General features: G+C 40.8%; 9 protein-coding genes across 9 annotated transcripts; 6 read left to right on the top strand and 3 right to left on the bottom strand. All coding sequences in view use genetic code 12, as the record gives it.

Annotated features, from left to right (window-relative positions):
- Positions 1-164: 164 nt before the first annotated feature.
- On the top strand, positions 165-1,808 carry ale1 (Lysophospholipid acyltransferase; the record flags this gene model as incomplete). Its single annotated transcript, XM_006685647.2, has 1 exon — positions 165-1,808. One exon carries the CDS (start codon positions 165-167, stop codon positions 1,806-1,808), a length of 1,644 nt encoding a protein of 547 aa, XP_006685710.2.
- A 125-nt stretch (positions 1,809-1,933) lies between these two features.
- Positions 1,934-3,082, top strand: HEM15 (ferrochelatase hem15; the record flags this gene model as incomplete). Its single annotated transcript, XM_006685649.2, has 1 exon — positions 1,934-3,082. One exon carries the CDS (start codon positions 1,934-1,936, stop codon positions 3,080-3,082), a length of 1,149 nt encoding a protein of 382 aa, XP_006685712.1.
- A 50-nt stretch (positions 3,083-3,132) lies between these two features.
- On the bottom strand, positions 3,133-6,868 carry PSN45_005260 (uncharacterized protein; the record flags this gene model as incomplete). Its single annotated transcript, XM_066158451.1, has 5 exons — positions 3,133-3,902; positions 4,163-5,292; positions 5,873-6,162; positions 6,215-6,622; positions 6,782-6,868. The coding sequence occupies 5 exons, from the start codon at positions 6,866-6,868 to the stop codon at positions 3,133-3,135; spliced, it is 2,685 nt and encodes an 894-aa protein (XP_066014548.1).
- A 182-nt stretch (positions 6,869-7,050) lies between these two features.
- On the top strand, positions 7,051-7,380 carry PSN45_005261 (uncharacterized protein; the record flags this gene model as incomplete). Its single annotated transcript, XM_006685652.2, has 1 exon — positions 7,051-7,380. One exon carries the CDS (start codon positions 7,051-7,053, stop codon positions 7,378-7,380), a length of 330 nt encoding a protein of 109 aa, XP_006685715.1.
- Positions 7,381-7,755: 375 nt separating this feature from the next.
- On the top strand, positions 7,756-8,352 carry PSN45_005262 (uncharacterized protein; the record flags this gene model as incomplete). The annotated part of the gene is made up of 1 exon (XM_006685917.2): positions 7,756-8,352. One exon carries the CDS (start codon positions 7,756-7,758, stop codon positions 8,350-8,352), a length of 597 nt encoding a protein of 198 aa, XP_006685980.1.
- A 292-nt stretch (positions 8,353-8,644) lies between these two features.
- SWR1 (swr1 complex component) lies at positions 8,645-13,402 on the top strand (the record flags this gene model as incomplete). Its single annotated transcript, XM_066158452.1, has 1 exon — positions 8,645-13,402. One exon carries the CDS (start codon positions 8,645-8,647, stop codon positions 13,400-13,402), a length of 4,758 nt encoding a protein of 1,585 aa, XP_066014549.1.
- Positions 13,403-13,529: 127 nt separating this feature from the next.
- On the top strand, positions 13,530-13,868 carry VMA10 (H(+)-transporting V1 sector ATPase subunit G; the record flags this gene model as incomplete). Its single annotated transcript, XM_006685654.1, has 1 exon — positions 13,530-13,868. The coding sequence occupies one exon, from the start codon at positions 13,530-13,532 to the stop codon at positions 13,866-13,868; it is 339 nt and encodes a 112-aa protein (XP_006685717.1).
- A 94-nt stretch (positions 13,869-13,962) lies between these two features.
- MSC7 (Meiotic Sister-Chromatid recombination aldehyde dehydrogenase) lies at positions 13,963-15,804 on the bottom strand (the record flags this gene model as incomplete). Its single annotated transcript, XM_006685655.1, has 1 exon — positions 13,963-15,804. The coding sequence occupies one exon, from the start codon at positions 15,802-15,804 to the stop codon at positions 13,963-13,965; it is 1,842 nt and encodes a 613-aa protein (XP_006685718.1).
- Positions 15,805-15,916: 112 nt separating this feature from the next.
- PSN45_005266 (uncharacterized protein) lies at positions 15,917-18,046 on the bottom strand (the record flags this gene model as incomplete). The annotated part of the gene is made up of 1 exon (XM_006685656.2): positions 15,917-18,046. The coding sequence occupies one exon, from the start codon at positions 18,044-18,046 to the stop codon at positions 15,917-15,919; it is 2,130 nt and encodes a 709-aa protein (XP_006685719.1).
- Positions 18,047-18,051: the final 5 nt, after the last annotated feature.

The raw sequence follows: 18,051 nt of genomic DNA on the forward strand, positions 1-18,051 counted from the left end.
TGACATTGCTAATAAGGATGGGAATTCATTGGATTCAAGAATCGATTCTTTATGTCCTGGAGGCCAGTGGTATAGATTTGGCCAATTTTAAAATATTATTATGCACGTTACTATCGTTCCCCTTCAGTGGAATCTACAAACGTTTACCTGATCATAGGTACACCATGAAAAACATTTATATTGTTCTGGTATCATCATTTTATGTGTTTTTCATCTTGGAGTTATATCTGGGGTTAGCTTCGTTGATGGGGGCTTCTCTAGGTACTTACTTCATCACCAGATATCTCCGGACAGACTCAATGCCTTGGGTTAACTTTGTGTTTTTAATGTTGTACTTAAGTTACCATCACATTCGGGAGCAGTTCTTCCTGGTTTATGATCCCCATGTTGTTGATATCACTGGAGCTCTCATGGTGATGGTAATGAAATTGTCATCTTTTGGTTGGAGCGTTCACGATGGAAGAAATTCAAAAGACTTACTTACCTCCTACACTAAGTCAAGAATTATCAAGAAACACCCTAATTTATTACCATATTTGGGGTATGCGTTCTTTTATGCGTCCTTGTTGACAGGACCTGCCTTTGACTACGCTGACTATGACAGGTTCATTCATAATACATTGTTTGAAGACGTACCTGAATCAAGAAGACCGGGTAAGAGAAAGAGAAGAATCCCACGAAGTGGAAGAGCAGCCTTGAAAAAAACTCTTCAGGGATTCTTTTGGGCATTTTTGTTCACACAGGCCCCCAAGTTCGTTACGCTTGAATACGTGTTTCAGCCCGAGTTTGTACAGCAACATGGATTTATCTACAGAATATTTTACCTTTGGGTGTTGTACGTTTCTTACAGATTGAAGTACTATACAATCTGGCTCATCGCCGAAGGGGCGTGTATTCTTTGTGGGATTGGTTACAATGGATATGATAGTCAAACAGATAGCTTTAAATGGGATAGAGTGCAAAACATTGATCCTTGGGCTTTTGAAACTGGTCAAAACGTCCACACTTGCTTGGAGGCCTGGAACATGAACACAAACAAATGGTTGAAGCACTTTATTTACATGAGGCTCGCCAAGAAGGGCAAGAAACCCGGATTTAAGAGTACTTTGGCTACTTTTGCAACCAGTGCGTTTTGGCATGGAACCAGACCCGGTTACTATATGACTTTTATTATGGGAGCGTTCCTTCAAACAGTGGGAAAGATATTCCGCCGGAACTTCAGACCGATTTTTGTTGATAAGGATGGCAACAAATCCAAAGCTAAACCTTTGTACGATGTCACATGTTACTTTGTCACTCAGCTTGCCTTTTCATTTGTTACTCAACCATTTGCTATACTCGAGTTCTCCAAGTCGTGGCACTGTTGGTCAACTGTTAATTATTATGTGATCATTGGAACTGCCTTAACATTCTTGGTATTTAGAGGTCCTTGGAGTCATCAAGTGACTAAATTCCTTTCCAAGTACCATATGAGTGCACCAAAGCCTATTCACAGAGACTCTCAATTCAACAAAACAGAATCCGAAAAGGTTGCCAGAGCATTGAATTCCTACATTTCAAGGGACAGAGACCTTGTGGATTCACCTACCTTGGGTGTTCCTTCGTTGGACTATCTCGAGAGTTTTGAAGGAAAAGATATCGATGAGGAATTGAAAGAATTGGTAGAGACATGGTATAAATTCAAAGAGACCAAGGGTGATTTGGGATTGAAAGTCGCCTATAACAACTTTGTGGCCGAGATCCAAAGAATTGTGTCAGATACAAGAGCACAAGCATCAGAAGTTATTGACTCAAAAAAACAGCAATAATTTAATGTATATATGCCTATGTCATAGTTGTGTGCGCACCCCATAGTTTGAAAGTATAAATTTGAAGCAATCACTGATATTTTTTCGCAGTAGCTGAAATATCATACGGCTCATAGGCATATATCATGTTGAAGAGATTAGTACCTACAACCACCCGTTTCGTGCGGTGGAACTCGACCGCCATCAAACCCAAGACGGGGGTGGTCTTCATGAATATGGGGGGACCTTCCACCGTGAAGGAGACCCATCAGTTTTTGTTCAGACTTTTCTCTGATGCAGATTTGATTCCGTTAGGTCCTTTCCAAAATATTGCTGCTAAATTCATTGCAAGACGGAGAACACCAACCATCGAGAAGCACTATGAGGAAATCGGTGGTGGATCACCTATTCGTTACTGGTCTGAGTACCAATCAAAAAGAGTATGTGAAATTTTGGATAAAACCAGCCCAGAGACTGCTCCGCACAAACCTTATGTTGCATTTAGGTATGCTGACCCTTTAACTGAAGAAACTTTGGTCAAAATGAAGAAGGATGGTATAACTCGAGCAGTGGCATTCTCCCAGTATCCCCAATACTCCTGTTCAACAACTGGTTCATCTATGAATGTGTTGTACAATGCAACTTTAGAGTTGGATCCCGAACGGTCAATTGAATGGTCATTTATTGATAGATGGCCAAAGTTGGACGGATTCCTTGAAGCATTTAAAGAACATATTGAACAAAAGATCAACGAGTTTCCAGAAGAGAATAGAAAGAACGTCGTCGTTATCTTCTCGGCTCATTCCCTCCCAATGCAAATTGTAAACAGGGGTGATTCTTATCCTGCCGAAGTAGCTGCCACTGTTTATGCGATTATGGAGAAATTGAAGTTCAAGTATCCTTACAGATTGGTATGGCAGTCCAAGGTTGGGCCCAAACCATGGCTTGGTGCCCAAACTGCCAAAATTGTTGGGAAATTAGAAAGAGACGAAGCTATTGACGGAATCGTTCTTGTTCCTGTTGCGTTTACTTCGGACCATATTGAGACCTTACATGAACTTGATATTGAGTTAATGGATGACTTAGTTTATCCTGAAAAGGTGAAGAGAGCTGAATCCATGAATGGTAATGAAACTTTCATCACAGGGCTTGCTCAATTAGTCAAAGATCATTTGGCCTCGGGTGAGTATCACTCCAGACAGTTGGAACTCGACACCATTTTGGGAAGAGAGTTTTCAGCCAACTCCTTGCACCATCCACAAGAGATCTTTGGCCCCGCCAAAAACGAAAAGTAGACAACATTCATATGGTGTTTTTAAAATATGGTTCGTAATATTGTACATAGCTAATCGGAATCATCCTCATCATCGGGATCAAAAAGGTCTAAGTTAAGTGTTGGAGCTGCGGCTGCGATTGTTGCGTCCAGCAGTTTATTGTGATTTGCACCTTTTGGTGCTGGTTTTTTGAAAGTATCTTCATTTCCAGCAGTCTCTATATCCTCCATCTCTTCCGTTGGAACATTATCATTACCTTTAATACCTAACTCTTTCTGTATGATTTCGTCTCCTTTTAATGAGCTCATTGCAAGCATTCCTCTTCTCAAAGAATCCTCTGCTGGCCAAATAAAATTGTTTGGATGTATTTGATATACCATTCCACTGGCCGAGGGGGGAACTTTTGTAAACTTAGACAACTTCATTCCGTACTTCAACACTTCATCGATGTCCATGTCAGCTAAAGAATCTTGAGGTTCAGTCTTGTTGGTGGGCAAAGAAGGTAACTTATTCAACTCAGATCTGAACTCTATCAACAGTTTCAATATACTTCTTGACCTATCGGCTAAGCCAACTTTCTCATCTTCAAGAGCTTGAATTGTTTCCCCTAACTGTTTGTGTTTTCCGAGCTGGTCAATTTGTTCTATTATTTGTTGGTTGATATCAACTAACGAAGAGATTGTGTCCTCAAGTCCATCAGCTTCAAATGAACTGGCCTTTCGTGAAAGATTGGCCAATTGTTCCTCAAAATCTCTAACAATCTGAACAATCTCAAGGTTATTGAATTTCTCTTCAAACTGTTGATCTTGAATTGATTTAGGAGGAACAGACCTGCTGGACGCTCGTATAGGATTTAATGATGAGACTTGATAAGCATTGGGTGTTGAGGGAAAAGAATTGAAATTTCCCGGTGAGTTCAATTGATTTAGCCTTGCAGACGATCCAACTCGTGAAATTGGCACCGATAGGTTATTCTGCTCTTTTCTAGGAAGCATTCTGTCTGTGAGTATCAGATTTTTTTCTGATCGCGAATTGTATTCGTACATTATAATAGCTGCAAAGGCAAGCTGTCTTCATCTTCTATATAACTATGGTACATACTGGGAGCTGGTTCGGACATTTCGTGAACTTGAGGTTTCCATTGCTTTATTTCCTCGGGGCTCATTTTGTCAAACCGAGTCAATGGGCCTTTTCCTAGGTATCTGGGAATTTCACACCTCTGCAGCAAATTGGTGTTAAGCTTAGAACCTTGAACTTTTGGCTCACCCCAAGTGACCCTCATCTGGCAATCGTTTATAGTGAACAGGTTCATTAATAGTATGGCGGCTTCGGCATCTTCTCTGATTCTGTACCTAATCGAACAAGAATCAAAGTTTTTCAGTATAGTTAAAGAAATGATATCACCAAATGACAAAAAGTAGCACTCGACTTCAGACTCCGTAAATCTAGCTGAAAGCCCTGATACTTCAATACATGTGTTTTCTGGATCAGAATACTTGGACAACTTTGGTTGTGCTTGTGGCAATTGAATCACGTTCAAATCCACAGAATCGCTCAACACATCTTGATTTCTTGAGTTGACTCCAGAGACAGTAGATCCCAACAGAATTGGTTTCCCATTCAATATGAAACCATTCATCTCTTTACAAACTATTTGCTGAGTGGCACTGGAATTGAACTTGGCGAACCCAAATCCTCGAGATACTCCGGTTGTTGTATCAACAATAATCTTCACTTGTCTTACAGAATTTGGATACCTCGAATTGAATGCATCAAACACTTGACCCTCTGTTGTGTCGAGCTCTAATCCACTGATCATAAGCGAGAAGTCATCCTGTGGTTTTCTATTAAACCGGTCGTTACTGGTGATGGTTGAAGAGCTACCGGATCCACTTCCTGTTGCATAGTTCAATTTGAGTCTTTTGTCAGTGCCTGGAACAGAGCTTCCATTTTTCAGAAAAGCAGATGCAATGGATGCCTCATTTGCAAAGCTTACAAAACAATATAATGGTTTCCCTCTCCCCGTTGGATCCTCTCTATCTCTTATAAGCTTCACGTTCAATGGAGCTTCACCCAAGCTATTCCATATACTGATGATAGTTTCCTCATTCCAAGATGAATCGAGGTCGCCCATCCAAAGCTGTAGCAGATTCAGCTTCTCGGGTCTATCGTTGCGTCGGCCTTGAAACCCACCTCTGGTGCCTCCTCTGGGGTTTGAACTGTATCCACCTCTTCTGTTATTCAGATAATTTCCATACCCGCCGGACTGTCTCCCGTTCTGATATCCCCCATATGATTGGCTCCGTGCTGGAGAGTCTCGGCTGTCGTACGCTTGTGTACTATTATAAGGACGCTTTCGACTATCCTGAGGATTAAACGACATCTATCGCATCTATAATTTTTTGTGTGAACCGAGTTCTGCGGTTTTTAATCTCTAGATATAATTTCCCGGTAGAGATTTTCGAGCTCATCCGATCTTTAGGCAATCCACAATATCGTAAAACATTGATTTGTGCAAGGTCGAACATCACAGTCACGTTCAATTAAAGTCTGAACAAAGTTTTTGGCCAGCATACTAACTGACCCCCAGGGACAACCTTCCATATCCAATTGAGCATCACCCACTAGCTTGGGGATTTTGCGGCAATCAACAGAGAAGAAAGGTGACACTGCACTGAGAAGAAAGTGGGTGATAACGCCAACAGACCAAATATCGCATTTGTGGCCGTATCCGGAGGATCCATTCAAAATCTCCGGTGCCATGTACTCAGTCGTACCGGTTTTGGTGAATAACTTGTGCGATGGAGTAACCTTCCTCCAGTACCAAAGTCGCATAGCATGATTCGGGCCCCAGGAATTGGTAAAGACAAAAGGATGTTATCTAACTTCAAGTCACGGTGAATAATCTTGGCCTCATAGTGTAAATATTGAAGGGCTTTGAGGATCTGATACACAATAATAATCACTTCTGTTTCAGCAAGCGCTCTGAACGTTTTGCCATTAGAGATGTATGAAAAGAGATCTCCTCCACATACCAAGTTCTCGAATATGAAAAATCTATTTCCGGCGATAACCAGCTCATGGACTTTGATAACATTGGGCTTGAATTTAGTTAGTAGCAGCTCTCAACCCCTACTGTGTATTTTTACTTACATGGTCGAGGTCAAGGAGAACCTTAGCCTCTCTTTTGATACGGTCAATTTGATTCCATTGGTGACAGGCAACCACTTTAACTGCATAGGGACGAGGTCCCAATTCTTGTTTACGGGTGGCGATATATACGGAACCAAAAGTGCCTTTTCCAATTAGCCTAGGAGATATCAACCACTTTTCGGGTACTGGCTGAAACATGTCGACATCATCAGAAGGATTTATAGAACACCCAAAACCTGGCTCTACTATGAACTGGAACTTGACTTCGGAACGGATGCTGATTTCATCGTTGTTGCTTAAGACTTGTACTTGATTCATTCCCATTAATTTGCCGTTGATATAAGTTCCATTGAGTGGGACGTCTTTCAAGTAGAAAAGTGGTTCGATGGAACTATCAAACTTGATACACTACACAAGGAAGTGCACTGTCGAAGTTGAAAGTGCTGGAATTACTAAATTACATAATTTGTCTACTCTTCCAACTCTGAACATACCTCTAAGAGGAAGGGGAATGGTTTTATAAATATGGTTAAGCACTTGAGACTCCAGCTCACGGCTTAGGAAGACTGTTGGGTTGGCCAAAACAAGCTGTTTATATACTTCGGCAAACCTAATTGCAGTAATTTTGAAGGAGTAAAATCTGGACTCTGACATGGTTCTAATTGTTTAAAACTTGTAAGTATTTGCAGCTCTCAATCTCTATGCGCATTTTAGCAGCCATGACATCTTAAAAACACGGTCGTGTAGATACCATCCACACCGGCCAAACAAGTTGATTCTCATTCCTCGCACAAATTCTTTCAATCAATAGAACACAACCAGAACCCAGAACAAAAATGTTTAGACTCCTGAGATCATCCCTCCAGAACTTTAAAAGATTCAACAGCCACTCAGCCCACCCCGTCACTCCCACGCCCTCCAAGGCCCCTTTCAACAACAAGTATAACTTCAACACCAGTCCTCCTCCGGTGCATGAATACTGGAACATACGTAATACCAGTTTTCTTTTAGCATTCATTCCCCTTTACTTTGCCGTTAGTTACGTGACAAAGAACGGAGTGCAAGAAATCGAAGGATTTGGTGGTCTTGTTGAGTTTGCTAAGGGTGAAAAGTCTCCTTTGAAGGAAATCAAGTTTGGTGAACCCCAATTACCAACGAAAAATTGAACCCTCCAATTCACTGTAAACTAGTCGACAACTGGCTGCAAGTGCAGTTACATTTCCAATGGCATAGTAGTGTTCGAATCCGGTACGCACCCGGTATGCTAGGAGATATTGATATTTATTACACCCGTCTGCATTAATAGGAACCATACTAAAATATATATATACATTCAATGTTCAAGCGCCCTATATACTACAGTAGAATGCTCTTATAATGTACTAACGACACATGCCACTCAATCATATAAGGAAAGTAACATCTAACTTTTACTGTTATCGCCTCTACATATAGTGTGTCTCCCACCTCTGCTTACACTCCAAAATTTCTCGCGCTTTTTATTGGTTTAAAATTTATTCATCTATTCACCATTCACAAACATGCTCAGACAACTCACTAGATCTTCGAATATGTTGAGTTTCAGGGGTTCTAGTATGGGCTTGGTACGCCTGTTGACCACCAAGACTTCAATAGTTGAACACACAACCGGTAGAATCATTACTTTAACCGATCCAAACCGTCCAGAAATTGGTGACTATCCAAACCCTCCTCCAGTGTTGGCACAATCAAAGGACCCATACGCAAAGTATGACGATCAGCAGAATAGAAGAAACTTCAATGACCCTGTCAACATCGATGACGATTACTATGACATGTGGTCTCCTGATTACTTCCAACCAGTGTCTGACAAAACTGCTTTAAAACACAATGGTGTATTTTTTGGGTTATTCATTAGTTTTGGTGCAGTCATTGCCTACTTCCAATTGAACCCAGAGAAGCCTGCTATGCCTAGATCCTTCCCTGGGAATGGCTTGGCCAAACTGTTAGGATCTGGTTCTGATGAAGATGATGGGTTTTACCAGGTGAAACCTGACCTTGAAGCTGAGAAAGAACTCGGATTCCTTCCAGCTGATGGTGACCTTTCCGCCAGTATTGAATCATACAAGAAAACGCACGCTGATTTCATTAAACAGTAGGTATTCCACTCAACACTGTCTTATTTATCATGCTCATGTATAATATACATATCTCATAGATTTACTTAAAATGACTCTAGTGTGGTGAAACTGAATAGTTCATAAATGTTCTTCACCCATAAACGAACCTGTTCCTCCAATATGAGGTAGCTTAGATGCCTTATTTCCAAATAGCACTCGGTCCATGGATTCTTGGGATTCGCACGCACCGCTCGAAAAATGCGACCTTCCTTGTAACTATTGAGAATTGCAAGTACTTATAATCAGTCTTGAAAAATTCAAACATCTAGCAATGTCGTCAAGCAAACGCAGATCATCATCCAGGCTACAGAGTAGTTCCTCGGATGACTTTTCTCCGGTACCAGTAGCGGGAAAGAAGAAAGGCAAAACACCGAATAATAAGAGGCGAAAAGTCACGTCCCAGCGCCAAACATCAAACAAACTAGTTGATTTCATCACTGATTACAATTTAGCGGTAAATGAGCTTTTTCAGCTTGAAGAATATGGTTCGATTGTCGAATGGCAGCCTGAGGATTTCGCCAGTTACCAAAAGGAGAAGCCTCAGTTGCTCGAGTACTTTTTATCCGAGAATAAGATAGGTTTATCGTGGCTCGAAAATGAAGAAGATAATCTTAGCTTGGACGACTTGCCACTTCGTTTACAAAAGAAAAAGCTAGCGGAAAGGGAACAGAAAGTCCTTGAAAAATATCCTTTTCGAAACGATGTCTTGGAGGAAGCTAGGGCGTCTGAAGAATATATCATACGTTTGGTAAGTAATGTAGTTGAAGAACCTGTTGAACCAGCAGCGAAAGCAAATAATATCAAGCCAGAGAAACTCAAGAAGAGTAAAGTCAAAATAGAGAAGGGAGTCAAACTCGAAGATGATGATGATGATATGGATGACCAGAACCAACAGGATAACCTTCAAATAATGGCAGTTGTGGATGGAGAGGATGTTTGGGAAATCAAGCAAGAGGAAGAAATATTGACGGAAGTTGAGTATCCATCTGACTTGGACGAAGTCGATACGCATTATAAGCTTAAGGATGTGAAGTTCTCCATTCCTCCTCCAAAGATCACGCATCCATCTCATATACCTTTGTGGAAGCCGCCCAAAGGTGATAACATTGAAGATGCAGAAGATCAAGAGATTATAGAATTCAATCCTATTCCCATTGAAGTCATCTCCACCAAGGGAAAGCTTATAGTGGCTCCGGAGGTCGAGCATAAGCTAAGAGATTTCTTGGAAACCAAGGTCAAAACTGCTATCATTGATGAAACCTTGAATGTAGATTACGGCAATACCGCCGAAGAATATAACGCTGTACTTGAACAGCAAAAGAAACTCCTTAAAGTCATCTACCGCAAAGTTACAGAGGAGAACAGCTTTGAGTTAAACGGTGAAAAAATTGAAAAGAGAAAGTTGACTCTACCTCAAACTAATTTCAGACAACTAGCTGACCCTTTTAGGTCTACTGGATCTATTATTGCTAAAGCTCAGGGACCTACAAACACCACACACATTGATAACTTGCTCCTCCAAGGTGCTTCATTTGCAAAGATTCATCAACTGGTAAGAAAACAACGTCAACTAAGAGTTAGAAAAATAGCCACTATGGTAGATCAGCATTTCAAATGGAAGAGAGGAGAAAAGGAGAGAATAGAGAGAGAAAGAGAACAAAACTTGAAGAAAATTAGTCGGTTGGCTATGCAGGCTGTTAAGAAGCGATGGTCCCAAGCAGGCAAAGTATACAAGTACTTACAAGATCAGAAAGAAGAAGAGCTCAAGAAGATTAAGGGTAGAGAACATTTGAGTAACATGTTGGAACATTCCACCCAACTTCTTGAAGCACAATTAAACAGACCCTCGCAAGCTAACACGGATGACGATAGTGACAATGATAGTGGATCTGATAGCAACGATAATGAGAAGGCTGACGATACTATGGACGACCAATTAAGTGTGTCAGAACTTAGGGAGAAATACGGTAATATGAGTGAATTGTCTGCTGAGGACATGACTAATGCGTCATCTGTTTCTGAAGATGAAGAAGACACTATTAGCAGCCAAGATGGAAGTGACGATGATGACGAGTTAGGCGGAAGTGGACTTGCTGCTCTTTATGGTGGTGTATCCAATGTCCAAAAAGAAGTTTCGGAATCTCCAATGCCTGATTCTGAATATACACCTGAGCAATTGGCTGTAATCAATGCAGCTGAGAAAGAAGAGAACGGCAACGGGAAAATGGTCATATACTCAGACTCAGATTCTTCTATTCCAGATGAAACAACTGATGATTCTGAACGTGAATCGGATGCAATGAGTCAAGATGAAGACGGCTCGTCTGAGGAAGAAGTTGAAGAAAATGGTTTAGCTTCTCTTCTCACAAATACAGAAAATACCAGAGATTCAGATGATGAAAGCGTCCTGGAAAGTGTAGGTGAGAACTCAGATGACGACCGATTATCAAGTACAGATGAAGAGGACGAGCCGAAGACACCAAAATCAGATCCTGAAACGTTTTCCAAGACGGAGAAAGAAGAACTACACGAAGAAATTGTCAATGGATCTAAGGTAAGGGATGTTCCTATCCCATCTTTGTTGCGTGGTAATTTACGTCCTTATCAAAAGCAAGGTCTTAATTGGTTGGCTGGTTTGTACAGTAATGACACCAATGGTATTTTAGCTGACGAAATGGGTTTGGGTAAGACTATTCAAACCATATCGTTATTGTCACACTTAGCAACAGAGTACCATATCTGGGGTCCTCATCTAATCATTGTTCCCACCTCTGTTATGCTTAATTGGGAGATGGAATTCAAGAAGTTTGCTCCCGGTTTCAAGGTGTTAACTTACTATGGATCACCCCAGCAAAGAGCTCAAAAGAGAAAAGGATGGAACAAACCTGATGCTTTCCATGTGTGTATTACCTCTTATCAATTGGTCGTCCATGATCATCAATCGTTCAAGAGAAGAAGATGGAGATATATGATATTGGACGAAGCTCATAATATTAAGAACTTTAGATCCAATAGGTGGAAAGCGTTATTGAACTTCAATACTGAAAACAGATTACTTTTGACTGGTACACCACTCCAAAATAACTTGATGGAATTATGGTCTCTTCTCTATTTCTTGATGCCTTCTTCCAAAGTCAATCAAGCTATGCCAGATGGATTTGCTAATTTGGAAGACTTCCAAACCTGGTTCGGAAAACCAGTGGATAGCATTATGGAAAAAGCCAATGCTGCTACTGGGGATATTATTGACGAAAATCAAAGTACTGTTAAGGGAATGGATGAAGAAACCAGGAACACTGTAAAAAGATTGCACCAAGTTTTGCGCCCCTATATCCTCAGACGGTTAAAAAAAGACGTTGAAAAACAAATGCCCGGAAAATATGAACACATTGTGTACTGTCGTTTATCCCAAAGACAGCGTTTTCTTTATGATGATTTTATGTCTAGAGCTAAAACAAAGGAAACGTTAGCGTCTGGTAATTTTCTTTCCATCATTAATTGTTTGATGCAGTTGCGTAAGGTCTGTAACCATCCAGACTTGTTTGAAGTCAGACCTGTTGTCACCTCCTTTGCTGTTGAAAAGTCAGTTCCTGGGGAATATTTGAGTACTGATACGGCTGTCAGGAAACTAAGTGAAGCTTCTGATATTTTCTCCAAGATTTCATACGAGGTGTTGAACCTCAATATCACAGCTAACGAGGACACCAACTATTTTGTCTCTCAAATAATCAATGAGTTAAGGTCAACAAACTCTATTCGGAAACAAATCCAGCAATTAGATGATTTGATTAACATTAAATCTGAGATCGAAAACGAAGACAGTTGCTTGGACTATTACACTGAGTTAAAAAGAGCTCAACAAAAGAGTTTGAAAGAGCAGTTGGAGCAGGCGGTGTATTTAAATGAATTAAGATGTTCAAGGAATCCCATTTACGGGGAATCATTGTTAGCATTCTTGAAAGGCGCAACTGATACTAAGATTCCTGACGACTCAATACTATCAAAAATGATGATAAACATTGAACAAAGAGTTCAAGGTATGAGCAAGGAAATCGAAGAGTTTTCCGTACTAACTCCAAAGGTTGTTTCCTTAGATATGAAAGAACACTACTTTCCCCCTGAGGTTAGAGACAGAATATCTCATGAAGTTGCTGAGAATAGGTTGGATAATCCATTCCACAATTCTCAGATGAAGCTTTCCATTGCCTTTCCAGACAAATCATTATTACAATATGATTGTGGAAAGCTTCAGATGCTTGACAAGTTGTTGCAACAACTTACTAGTGGAGGACACAGAGCCCTTATTTTCACCCAGATGACTAAAGTGTTAGATATCCTAGAGCAGTTCTTGAACATTCATGGATACAGATATATGAGACTTGATGGTTCTACTAAGATTGAAGACAGACAGCTTTTGACCGAGAAATTCAACAGAGATGATAAAATTCCTGTATTCATTTTGTCTTCAAGATCTGGTGGTCTTGGTATCAATTTGACTGGTGCTGATACAGTTATATTCTATGATTCTGATTGGAATCCTGCTATGGACAAACAATGTCAAGATCGTTGTCACAGAATTGGACAGCTGAGAGACGTGCATATTTATCGATTCGTTTCGGAACATACTATCGAATCGAATATCTTGAAGAAAGCTAACCAAAAACGACAATTGGATAATGTCGTTATCCAAGAAGGTGATTTCACCACCGATTATTTGGGTAAGTTTTCCGTTAGAGATTTGGTCACAAACAGCGAGATTGCAGCAGAATTACCAGAGTTACCCGACAAGCCTCTTGCAGATGGTAATATTGAGAGTGCGTTAATGCAAGCTGAAGATGAAGATGATAGGAAAGCTGCCAGTGCAGCTATGCGGGAGACTGCTGTGGATGATGAAGATTTCAATGAAGAGATACCAGGACCCGATGCCGCCAAAAAAGAGGGAGCTGGAGAAGATGTTGATTTTGATGAAGGTGTACGTCATGTGGATGAGTATATGCTACGGTTTATCGCTAACGGGTATTATGAATAGAGCGTACATATTGTATATAAATGATCAATGGTCGTGCGCACGTGCCAATTCTCGGAGGGCTCCAGAAATTCTCAACTTTTGCGATAAACGAATTTCAACGAAGTCCCTTACGCAAAACCCCATAGACATGTCTTCAGGAATTCAAGCCTTATTAAGGACCGAAAAGGACGCCTCTGAAATTGTCAACGAGGCTAGAAAGTACAGAACCACCAGATTGAAGTCTGCCAAAGCTGATGCCCAAAGCGAAATTGATGAATACAAGAAACAAAAAGAAGCCGAATTGAGCACCTACGACGCAGAACATGAAGGATTGAATGAACAAGTCAACAAAGAAGCCGATGCTCAGGTTGATGCTGAATTGAAGTCCATCAAATCCAAATATGCCGAGAAGAAGTCAGCTGTCGTTAAGTTGTTGGTAGATGCCACCATAAGTCCTAAACCTGAAGTTCACACTAATGCACAATAAGTAATTGTATCAGATATTTCAGTTCTAGGGTATTTCTTTCCATTGATATATACGATAAAAATACACTTTTATTTCTAATTGGATGCTAATTCACCTAACCACCTTGAGCAAGTTTTTTTATAGACTGAATCACCGTCCATATTTTATTGTCATAACCTGCAGAATTCAATGCTCTCACAAACCCCCATGCTTTCGTCCCATCAGCAATAGGGTAGTCTAATGGAGGAGGAATGGCCGTTGCCACACCCAACATCCGGAAAAATGGCTTATCCATAACCACGGATTTGGTGACACACAAGCCAGTTAGTCCTTCTTCTCCACCAAATTTCCCATATCCCGACTTTTTAATACCACCAAATGGTAACTGAGCCACGTAGAAAGTTGCAAAATCATTGATAGCTACATTTCCACTTTCAAGCCTGTCTGCCACTTGGCTGCACACACCAAAGTTACCTCCAAATATCGAGTTTCCTAACCCATACTCTGTAGCATTGGCCAAGTCAACAGCCGTATCAAGATCAGAAGCCTTTACCATAGTCAAACATGGACCAAATACTTCTTCGCTAAAAATCTTCATGGTTTGATCAACGTCAATCAATAAAGTTGGTTCGAAATAATGGCCCTGAGGGTAATTTGGGTGTTGGTATGGTTTTCCACCATGTATTAACTTGGCACCTTTGGAAACAGCATCCTCTATCAACTCCTGGAATCTCTCAAACCGGTTATCCGATATCATAGCACCCATGTCTATTTCATCCAATTGGTCAATGTCAGATCCCAATCTCAACTGCCCAACCCTTTTGGAAAGAATTTCCACTAGGGTCTCATAGGCTTTTGGCAAACAAATCACCCGTTCAACTCCAATACAATTTTGGCCACCACTTTGGAAAGTGCCTCTCATGATAACAGAGGCCAAGGCGTTAAGGTCCTTCACATCATCAAGTACAACCACTGCATCTTTTCCTCCCAACTCAACTACACAAGGAGTCAACTGCTTGGAGGCACTTTCAACTACCTTGTGAGCAACAGGCTTAGATCCAATGAAAGTAATATGATCAAGTCCAGGGTGAGAAGTGAAGTGTTCAGCATCTTCAGGGAAACAGCAGCACAACTGCACCAAATCTTCAGGAATATTTAACAGCTTTAAGATGGTTCTTACAAGCAAAACAAACCATTGAGAAGACCATATTACTTGTTCAGAACATTTAATAACAATGGCATTTCCTGTAAACAAGGCAGCAATTAGCGGACCCATTAAATTGTGGAATGGGTAGTTCCAGGATACAATGGCAGATACAACACCCATGGGTTCGTACCGAACCTCGCCACTCTTCATCATTCCGATTAACAAGTTTGAAGGTCCAGGTCTTTGGGATGGTCTTAATGTCTTTTCACCATTGGCGATGATCCAATTGATCTTTTCCAAAGTAACCATAATCTCACCCATCAGTGCGTCCAACTTAGTCTTTCCGCTATCACGACAAGCTACTCTTGCAATATCTTCTTGATGATCCAAAATATACCTGTTAAGGGTTCGCAAGAGCTTTCTACGAAGTGAGAAAGACGATTTGGCCCACTGCTTCTGGGCAACTTTGGCAGCTTTGATTTGTTGGTCCATCTCTTCTTTTGACGTAGTTGGAAACACTCCTAAAGATTGGGATGTCGCTGGACAGTAAGACTGGATCTTGTTTGGCTCATCTGGGATCCTCAATGTGGGGGAGTACAACCTCTTACCTTTCCAATGAGGTTTGGCTTCATCGGGAATTGAAACATTCAATTTAATGGGTGCTTCGATCTTGTTGTAGCTGTTGGGAGATTTGGAAACATACCGCTTGTAGCAGTAATATAACAAGGGGAGAATAACGCAAATAAAAAATGTTGTTGATATTTGATACTGCCATTGGGTCCCGTTGAATATAAGATCAATGTCAATCATTGCTGAACAGAGTAATTTGCAAAAATGGTGGTGTGCGGATTTATTCACTTGTTTTAGATACTCTATAGACAGTAACGCGAAAAATGTTGGATTTGATTCTCAAGCCCGGTTTCTAATTATTGGGGCCTTCCGGTTGTTGTAATTGTTCTTCTTGAAGCTGCCTGACAATGTCTTCAAACTCATCATTCTGAGTCCGGTTTTGAATGATTGAAGCAAGAACATTCTGATCCACGTAGTCTAGCGCACCATCTATGATCTTTGTACCTTCTTCAACTCCGGAGATAGCACTGTATCCAAGAGTGTCATTCAGAGGTGGTAAAGGATCAAATTCGTACACATCATCCCTGCTCCAAACCTCCTGTGGTACTTTGGCCATTATGCTATTTTCACCCGACAAAATCGCAAACCGAAGAAGATTAAATGGTAGTTCTTTGTGAGCGTTGGACAGTGGTGGAGTAGACAAGGTTCCAAGTAAGTTCAGGAACAATGATCGGACACCGCTGGCTTTGGTGGCCTCCCGGTTTAGGGTCCCTTTGTGTGCGTCAAAAAGAGTGGTCAATTGTTCGTTCAAGAACTTCCGTTTGTCTTCTCCTTTCCAAAGCTCTTTGGCACGAACCATATACGTCTGATTGGCAAGAATAATCTCGTCGTTTACAAATATGTCGGTCTCCCTAACTGATATCAGGGTGGCTAAGCCAATTGTCTCAAGCATCTGAAATGCTGTGTATGGATGAGCCAAGAATGCTTTCTTCAAAAGGTCTTCGGCTTTTTGGGTATCATTCAAGTGAAGATATGCTAACACTGTAGAGAATGCAATTCCTGGAGTAAACCACTTGACGTATGAGGTCACCAATGGCGACTCAACTAGGTAAGTTAAGAACTTGTATTCTTGACTCATTATGGCATAATAGTCAATAAAGTATCTTACACCAAGTGGATCCTCAGCTGGCGAAAAAGACAATAAAAGCTTACAGAAACTCAAGCTGGTAAAATAAGTTGCCCTTTCTCCAAGATTGGTAATGTATCTGAAGATACAAAGGTAGAACTGGCGATTCATGAACGACTCATAAGGTAGTCTCACAAGACCGTTGGAAGCATCGCTTAACAAGTCGTGAAAGAATTTGTGAAAGCATCTGTCAAACACAAACAAGCATTTTTCGATTAACGCATTACTAGTAGACTTATCACTACCTTGTCTCAAGAGCACCATACTCACTTGAAGTAATGTTTCAACATGATAAGGATAATTTCTTAGAAGTGCAATCAACGCATCATGATCTGGTGAAATAACTACTGAAGCATAGAACTGAGTATTAGCTACTCTTTCTTGAACAGTGCTGTTCTTCCTAAATGAGAAATATCTGACACCAATTTTCTTCTCTTTGCGGATCTTGAGCTCAAGTTCGGAGATTTCTGCCACATTCTCTTTATAGTCCATAAGATCCAATATCTCTGAACTATCGAGTTCCTCCATCTGCAATGGTTTCTGCTGAGTTGGCAAGTAATCATCTTTGATTCTAGTTAAGAGTAGCTTCCTAGTAGTTCCTGGAACACTACGTTTATCTTTGCCACCCCACCCTTTTGTCAATCTGGCTAATCGCTTGAATTGCTTCAACACTTCAGGAGACACAGCAAGAGATGTGGTAGTGTTAGCATCTTCGATTGTCTCTAATGAAAGATTTCCAAACAATGACTTCAATTCTTCATCCGGATCAAGATTCTTTATGGATCCTATTGAAAGTATCGATAATGACTGCTGCAATCTTTCAGTAGTGAAGTTTTTGAAGTTGGGATCGTACTCCGGTAACGGCTCTATGTCTTCGTTATATTCTTCCTCGAAATCATCTCCGTCTTCAGCAACAATGACTTGAGACTCGTGAGTTTGTTCTTGGGTGCCGTACTTTTTGAGGTCTTCGGCCTTGGCTTCTGCAAGGATTCTATCAAGTTCATCATCACTATTTTCTGGAATTACAGCTTTCTTTCCCTTCTTGTTATTTTTCTTGTTCTTCTTGGGTTTGCTTGACAGTTTTGGTAAAGACTCCGGTTCTGTTATATCCTGGATGTGCTTGGCCACTTCTTCGCTGTCTGGTTCTGAGTCACCATCTTCGAGAAAGCTAAAAGCGTTGAATGTCTTGGCGGTTACAGGAGTTTCATTTATTTCCTTGACATTCTCGGTAGCTTCTGGGGTTAGACTATGTTCTAATCGTTGTCTTTCAAGCTTTCTTAACTGTCTGGAGCTCATGATGA

This window comes from Yamadazyma tenuis, chromosome 7 (genome assembly GCF_029203305.1).
Source record: "Yamadazyma tenuis chromosome 7, complete sequence".
In the NCBI taxonomy this organism is placed as follows: Eukaryota; Fungi; Ascomycota; class Pichiomycetes; order Serinales; family Debaryomycetaceae; genus Yamadazyma; species Yamadazyma tenuis.